Below are 8161 nucleotides of genomic sequence, written 5' to 3'. Positions count from 1 at the left end.
GGTAGGGGTACTACGATCACGGGGTATAAATAGCAATAATTATAGTCAACAATGGGGGTAGGGGTACCAAGTCAGCTAGGTAGTCCTCTAAAGTGTGTTTTGGCGGGAGCTTGCAAATGGAGTGTGGGGAGGATGGGAAGCGAAAGAGGAGAGGAGGAGAGGAGAGGAGAGAAGAGGACGGGACGGGACGGGACGGGACGGGACGGGACAGAACAGGGGAGGACAGGAAAGGACAGGACAGGAAAGGACAGGGCAGGACACAGGGCAGGACAGGGGAGGAGAGGACAAGACAGGACATGACAGCACAGGACAAGACAGCATACAGGACAGGAGACAAGACAGGACGAGGCAGGGGGAGAGAAAAGTGAACAAGAGGAAGCAACTAGAGGGGTGAATCAGGAAAGGGAGGGGAAGTGGAGAAAGAGAGTGACTAGACGTAGTGAGGCGAGTTCTGGAGGAAGAGGAGGGAATTGAGGGCAACTGGGACAGAGAGGGAGGGGGGCGGGGAGCAGCATAGCAGTGAGATGTGAGGTAAGGAGAGAGACAAGGATGAGTCATGGGTGAGAAACTCAGGAAGGAAAGCAAGATAAACTCAGAGGAAGGTCGACAGCGATGTGGGAGTTGAATTTGAGAGGCCCAACATGGGAGGCAAGTGCTGCTGAAAAATGGAGGAGCGAGCCTCACAATTGATGATGTTTGGCGTGTGAGTGGAGAGTGAGGGACAAAGACGGAGAATAGGATGGTTCGAGGGTGATGAATAGGTATAGAAGAGAATTCATATGCGATTTTGGATTTGGCTGTACCACCCCAATATCAGTTTTCAGTGATGAATGTGGATTGATGAATGAAGCTCAGAACTCAACCGACTGCTTATCATGGGCATGGAGGTTTGCCCGTTCGACGGTAGATGCTACAGGCTGAACCCAAATCACTGGTGATTTGATAGTTTTGAATGTTTGCAGTGATCTCACTCATACATCTCTCTTTCTGTGCATAGGAAAGAGGTGCAGCACAACAAACAGAACAAGCCGGTGGGAAGATCAGCAGCAGATTCAAAGCCTGTTTCCAGCGACTGGTTTCGACCGAAGGTCTCCTTTTCAAACTGAGTTCGATGCGTCGCTGATTGCAGATGTGAATGCGCAGAGCGCAAATCATGAGGAGATGTCCACAAGACATGCTGAGGAAAGCCAACAAGTAATTGTTCCTGAGACACCAGATCCAAGTCCTGCGAAACAAGAGTCGGAAGTGCTGTCTTCACAACCGACAAAACGAGCTGTCTCTCGGGTCGAAGACGATTCAGGCAGTGATTCTGATGGAGCAACCCTGTTGAAAAAAAGGCACAAGGGCACTTGGAAGAGGAAAATTGTCGACAGCAGCGATGAAGAGGATGAATCGAACAACAAGGCAAAAAACTCACATGAAAAGAACAATTCAAACGGAAAGGGTATGAATCTTCTCGTCTTGCTATGTGTTGTTTTTCTGATATATTCCATTTGAATCAGGGCGATCAAGGGTAGGCTCTTCCGAAAAAGCAATAGAAATCTCGGAAGATGACGATCATGTAGAAATTATTCAAGACAGCGATGAGGGCAGATCAGGGCACGAGGAGGAGGAGGAGGAGGAAGACAATGAGGAAGTAGCTAAAGTAGATGACCTACTCCAAAAGGTCGAAGAGATCGGCAAGAATCTCTCCTGCATATTGGCAGATCTTGTAGACACGCAGAAAGATTCTCATTCATCACGTATTGCTCAACCAAAATGCCTCGGAACTCAGGACAACCTTAAGTTGAAACCTTACCAGCTAGTGGGGCTGAACTGGTGATGATTGACCTTTGCATTGCAGCGAATACTCATGATCAAAAAGGTTGCGGACGCTGCATACGTCAGAGGTGAATGGGATTCTTGCAGATGAAATGGGACTGGGGAAAACGATACAAACCATAGCCTTCCTTGCTCACATCTACGAGAGTACGCCCTTGATCCCACCGAGAGTGATAGGACTGACTTCGTTTCACGAAGGAGAAAAAGTTTCCGGTCCGCACATCATAGTTTGTCCTGCAAGCGTCGTTTCGAATTGGAACAGAGAGTTCAGTCAGTGGCTCCCGTCGGTGAGAGAGGGTTGGAGGATTATCAGAGTTGTCTTTGACTTGTGGCATGTGAAGCTGCGCGTCGTGGTTTATCACGGCTCACAGAAAGAAAGAGCACAGATAAGAAGCGAAATGCACGATACGTCATCATGGTTTGCTTGCACCAGGGTCAAAGTGCTCCTGACCTTGTCCAGGGATGTTGTTGTGACAACCTACACTTGCTTCGAACGAGAAGCTGGCAAGCAAGACAGAGCCTTCCTTCGCTCGTATGCAGACGATCATCCTGAATTTAACTGCTCCTCATGTCTACTACTAGATTCAACTTCAAGGTTATGATCTTGGACGAAGCTCACAGCATCAAGAATGCTGGTGATACAAGTCATGAAAGATCGTCAAGCCATTGACTTGGTCCCAGGCTCATCTCGATATCGACACCTGTTGCACCTGACATGCGAGAGAAGAATTCTTCTAACTGGAACTCCGATCAACAACAACCTCCCTGAGCTGCTTGTTCTCCTACAGTTCTTGATGCCGGAGCTCTTCGATCCCGATGACGAGGTGCACAGTCGAGAAAAGATACGATCACATGATCAGTCTCTAACATCAGAGTATGCAGACGCTCTGGGAGGTCTTTGATGAGAAGGTTGAATCCGAGTCGGGGAACCTTGCTCGGGTGAAGATGAGGCAGAAAGGCTGTTCTTGTTCTCACCTCCTCTTGTCTCATCAGAAAGTCAATGTTGAGAGGGTGAAGAAGATGATCAAACCGTTTGTTCTGAGGCGCTGCAAGTGCGACGTGCTCGGTGAGCTCGTGCCGAAGGATCAGCAGGTCATTCAGGTGAGAGATCGAGCTTGCTGATGACGAGTCTTGATACAAAACGATGATGAGTTTGATCCATCGTATCAGCACGATTTTGATGTTCCCTCTTTGTTGGTGTTGAGATGATCAAAACTTTATCTTTGACAAGTGCTACTTCGGATGCTTTTTCTTGTTCTGAACGCACATTTCAGCTTGATCTCCCATCAGAGCAAAGGAAAGTGTACAATCAGATCATCTCGAACTGGGAATTCAAGAGCAAGAAAGATTCATCCGGTGTTGTGTCTTGATTTCCATCTATCCTCTGATCTGGGTGCTTCCGATAAAGCAGGGGGGAACACAAACGCCAAGGCAGGCGACAAGGTTGCAATGAGCAAGAAGATGATAAACAACATCTTCTGTGAACTCAGAAAGGTCTCGATATTCTCCCTTGCTCCTGCGATCTGTGAGAGACGCCCAAGGCTGCCAATCATCCACTTCTAGTACGTTCAAGATACAACGATGAAGCGCTCAAGTACATCTCATCGTTCGTGTCTTCTTTTCTGAGATGAGCCTTCAACAGGACGATTGCTCATCAGCTCTTTGTCAGCGGTCACTTTGGAAACTCCTGCTCTCTTCAGCAGGCAAGGCCAGAACCGCAGCGCCTTCAAGTTGAGAATGACACATGGGTTTCTTAAAGGTGGAGAAGGAGATTTCGGATTATTCCGACTTCGTCTTGCATCAAATGTGTCAAGATCACAAGCGATTGAACAAGTTGAGTCTCAAGGTGCAGTCGATCTTTCCTGCAATCCGCCCCTCTCACCTGTTCGTCCAGCCTGAAGATATCTCCTCTTCTGCAAAACTTCGAAAACTCGAGGAGATTTTGCCCCGTCTGCAGGTGGGCAAACAAACAAGTCCAGGAGTCCTAAACTTTGTTTCTGCTTACTTCTGAACTTGTTTTGAACTTGTTTTGAACTTGTTCTGGACTTGTTCGTTGGTACATCTTTCTCACATCTTTTCCCCTTTCTCTCCCTGTTTGCAGAGCGAAGGGCATCGCGTGTTGCTGTTCTCTCAGTGGACGACCATGCTGGACATAATCGAAGATTTCTTGATTGACAAAGGTTTGCTCAACCTACCTTCATGCTCAGATCTCTTTTCCTCCTCTTCTCCATCTCTTCCTCCTCCTCTCCTCCTCTCCTCCCTTTGCTTTCTTTCTCTTTTCCTTTGCTCATCGCATTTTTTCTTGCTCTTTTAGATTATCTCTACACGAGGCTGGACGGAAGTACAGCGGTAAAGGAGAGGCAGGAATTGCTAGACAGGTTTCTGCTTCCTCTCCAGCCATATACCTTCTACCCTGCGCCATCTTTCTCCCTCTACCTCGCTCTCCTCCATACGCTCTCTCCTCGTATGATCTCATTGTCCTGTTCCTCTCCGCTCCCCCTTCTCGTCTCCCTGCGCTCTTCACTACCACTTCATCCCCTTCCTTCCTCTCCTGCTTCTGCTGCTCTTCCAAACTTCTTGACTTGTGTAACTCTCAATGCCTCATGTTATGACTTGCGTCAGATTCAACTCCGACACCTCCATCTTCTGCTTCCTCCTTTCAACCCGAGCAGGAGGCATGGGGATCAACCTAACCGCGGTGCTCCCCCCCACCCCCCCTCCTTGCTTCTCCTGCCCCCTGACATAGCTCGGACAGGCCGACACAGTCATCCTGCATGATGTTGACTTCAATCCTCAGATTGACCGTCAGGTAGGCAGAGAGGGGAGGGAAGGGGGAGGAGTGCGGGTGGAGGAGAGAGGGCGATCATTGGAGAAGAGGGGAGTGAAGAGGGGAGAAGGATGGTACGGAGGAGGCTGATGGTACGTTGGAGGAAAGGAGAGGATTGGGAAGGAGTAGGGGGGATTGAGGGCGGAAGAGGAGGCACGACGAGCCTGGTTGAGGGCGAAGAGTTTCTGAAGAATTCTCCCAACAGGCAGAAGACAGATGTCATAGGATCGGACAGACGAAACCTGTGACGGTTATCAAATTGGTGGTGCAGGAGACGGTAGACGAGAAGATATGGAAGGTGGGGTTCAAGCAACTTGGAGAGACGCACTTGGAGTCTTACTCTTCTCCTCTTCAGCTTGCAGAAGCCAAGTCCAAGCTAGCCAATGAGACTTTGGACGGGGAAGGTAGCGAGGTGAGCAGGACAAGATACGAGGGTTGGGGTAGCCCTTGACCGACTGCTGTCAGGTGGAGGAGGAGGCAAGTATCCAAGTTCCATCATCGCCGAGATTCTCGAGAAGAGCAGCAGCAGCAGCAACTGAGCATAACGACAGGGAAGACTTCAGAGAGTGACCTCCGGACAGGAAGTGCCAGGCAGCCTGGGATGCCGTAGACTGTGGCGGCTGATATACTACGGATACCATACTACATAGTTCATTATGAGACTCTGGAACTTCGAAACTAGCACGGCATTCTAAATGAGTCCGCGATCGGGGACAGTGACTGACCGGCCCGAGCCTGCGAGTCGAAGTTCCCGGCGCCGGGCTCGGGAACGGTCAGTGTGCTACTAGGCTAGTAACTGACAGGCTCGATCACGGACCGGGTCCGCTCCGGCCCGGCGCCGTGGCCGGGCGCCGGGCTGACCGTGACTGAGTCCTAGCAAGCAGCCCGTCCTGGCAAGTTTCCTTTAGAGGGATGAGGGCACGGTGTTGCTAGTGAAGTGGAAGGGTACTCGAACTTGGAAACATCTCACCCCCAGATCGAACAAGTACCCCTCCTTTTTACTGTATTAGAAGGGGTTATGCAATTGGAAGGGACAGACTACCCACCATAGACCGAGCTATGTTTTTGTTCTTTGGGTAGGGGTGCAACTGCATCGTACCCCTCGTATCTAGTGTCAGTTGATGGTAAGATAGGGGTGGGGTCAATTATATACCCCCACCCCTTCAAGGGGCACTACGTACTACGTACCTGAGCAGTTAAAAGGCAGGAAGGGAAAGGTTCTTTGATGAGGGGTACATGAAAATCGACGGTCAAAATTATGCCTAAATAGAGGGGTACTTACAGGTAAATTAAGGGGTTATGAAATCCCATTGACATTTAAAGGTGGGTAGGGTGCAGTGAAATATTGAGGAGAAGGGTGGGGTGTTTACGAGGAGGGGTAGTCAAAACCACAGTTTCTGGGGTAGTCGACCACTGGGGGTACTTCCTGCTAGTCAGTCCTTTGTCCCTGTCCTCCTTCCCGCCCTGCTTGCTTCCCGTCGGTGAAGTTGCTTCCAATTCCTCCGTCTCCCTCCTACTCCACCTCCTCCCATCCTCTTGTCAGATCCCTGTAGCATCCAGCTGCCCTGTGGAGTGCACCGAGAGCTGGACGAGCTCCCCAGCGAGTGTTCGAGAAGCGCCCTCTTGGTGAACCTGCAGGGGAAAAAGGAGGAGAGGGAGGGGAGAGGGTTCGATACTTTGGTGATTGCGCATAAGGAGAAGGTCATATCGTGAAGCTCCCCACAGGAGAGCATAGAGAAACGACCCCGTAGCTCCTACAACCATGGATCCGCACCACCATGGCCCGCATGTTATGGAGGTATCGAAAGGAAAGCGCTACTTCCTCTTTGCTACTGCATGCACTCACGTCCTCCTTGCTTCCGGTGAGGCCTACGGATGGACAGCATTGCGCCCTGTGCTCCAGGACTCAGGTCTCTTCGATGCCTTCGATCCCGACCAGCAGTCTACCCTCATGAACGCCGTCGCGACCATGGGCATTGCGGGCAACGCGCTCTGCAAGCTTCCTCTCGGCATGATCTTGGACAAGTGCGGTCCTCGCTTCACCTCTCTCGTCGGATGCCTGCTCCTGATCGCAGGCTCAATCATACTCGCGCTCTGCGACAAGAACGACACCGTGCTCCCCGTTCTGGGATATTTCCTGCTAGGCATAGCAGGCCCTTTCATTCAGATGCCTTGCTTCCAGTTTTCCGAGCTCTTCGGCACGCGCAAGGCCTCGGCCATGGCCTACCTCATCACCTGCTTCGAGCTCTCCACCGGCGTCTTCTGGGTGTTCGGGGAGCTCCACAGGGAATGGAACATACAGCGCAGAGAGCTGTTCCTAGGGTACTCGGGGGTAGGACTGTACTGCCTTGTGACGGGCCTCTTCTTCTGGCCCGATCTCCCCTTCCGAGCTCAGCCTCCTCCTCAGACTCACCATCATAGCAACGGCGGCAGGAAGGCTCCTCCTCCTCCTCCTGCCCACCATACGCAGCCGCACGCGCTCATGGACAAGCCTCTGCACGTGCAGGTCAGGGAGGAGGGACGCTGCGAGCTTGTGCTGAGCGTATGCTGCAGATCTTTTCAGCTCCTTTTCTCTATGTCACCATCTTCCTCTCCATGCACATTTTCCGTCAGGCAAGAGAGACCCTCCTCCTACCTCCTCCTCCTACCTCCTTCCTCCTCCTCCTCCTCCTCCTCCCTCCTCCTCCTCCTCCTTCTCCACCACCACCTGCATTCTTGTTCTGTTTCTTCTCCCTCCTCCCTTCTGCCTCTTCCTTATGCCCCCCCCGCTCTTCCCTCCCTCTCCCCCCCTCCCTCCTGTAACTTTCCTGCTACCCGCAGGGCTTCCTCCTTGCCACGCTGGGCCCCCAGGTGGAGTACTTCTTCCAGGACCCTCAAGTCTCGAGCCGTCTCAAGGTTTTTCTCGCCTCCACCTCTCATGTGTGCTGACAGCCCTCTCCTCCCTCGCAGAACTTGTTCAACATCATCCTCCCCCTCGGCTTCGTTCCCATGATGTTCTGCACTGCTTCAGGTGCCTGAAGTAGAGGAGGAGGATGGGAAAGGAACACGCTTTTGGAATAAGCAGAGGGAGCCGTGGGATGATAGAGGAAGGTGGGACGGGGGGGAGCAAGGAGTGACGGAGGAAAGAAAGAGCAGCAGCAGCAGCAGCAGCAGCAGCAGCAGCAGCATCAGCAGGGAGATGATCTACAGTATGTAATGATGATGGGCAGGATTCGCCGGTTACATTCTCAACCGCCCACGGCTGGCCTTCATCGTCGTGACCCTTCTGTCCCAGGTGGGGAGATGGGAGGAAGAACAGGAGGAGGCAGGGAGAGATCAAGAGGAGGGGGGAGGGGGGGGGGCAAGAGGAAGTAGATGGGGGAGGAAGAGGTAGGATAGCAGCAGCAGAGCACGAGGAGGAGGAGGAGGAGACTGGCGTTTACTGTTACTGCAGGTTTACGGTCTCTTCCTGCTGTGGCATGATCAGATGGCCTTTATCACTCTCTTTGTTGTATTTCCTGTAGCTCGACAGGT

General features: G+C 51.8%; 2 protein-coding genes across 2 annotated transcripts in view; both read left to right on the top strand.

Moving 5' to 3' along the window:
* Nucleotides 1-1750: 1750 nt before the first annotated feature.
* GUITHDRAFT_46876 (hypothetical protein) lies at nucleotides 1751-4931 on the top strand (the record flags this gene model as incomplete). Its single annotated transcript, XM_005818849.1, has 13 exons — nucleotides 1751-1818; nucleotides 1865-1968; nucleotides 2023-2108; nucleotides 2163-2353; nucleotides 2404-2456; nucleotides 2503-2645; nucleotides 2731-2922; nucleotides 3587-3778; nucleotides 3923-4001; nucleotides 4136-4199; nucleotides 4444-4519; nucleotides 4577-4630; nucleotides 4854-4931. Coding segments are annotated over 13 exons (1380 nt in total), but the record flags the coding sequence as incomplete, so codon positions are not given.
* Nucleotides 4932-6410: 1479 nt separating this feature from the next.
* The window catches only part of GUITHDRAFT_121897 (hypothetical protein), a gene marked incomplete at both ends in the record, with an annotated part of 2568 nt that continues 817 nt past the window's right edge, over nucleotides 6411-8161 (top strand). The window contains 3 exons of the mRNA XM_005818848.1: nucleotides 6411-6980; nucleotides 7469-7543; nucleotides 7598-7658. Of these exons, the coding sequence (XP_005818905.1) occupies nucleotides 6411-6980; nucleotides 7469-7543; nucleotides 7598-7658 (706 nt within the window). The remainder of the gene's footprint in view (nucleotides 6981-7468; nucleotides 7544-7597; nucleotides 7659-8161) is intronic.

This window comes from Guillardia theta, assembly GCF_000315625.1.
Source record: "Guillardia theta CCMP2712 unplaced genomic scaffold GUITHscaffold_263, whole genome shotgun sequence".
Lineage (NCBI taxonomy): Eukaryota > Cryptophyceae > Pyrenomonadales > Geminigeraceae > Guillardia > Guillardia theta.
The sequence above is the reverse complement of the archived record's forward strand: the minus strand, read 5'-3'. Positions and strand labels throughout refer to the sequence as shown.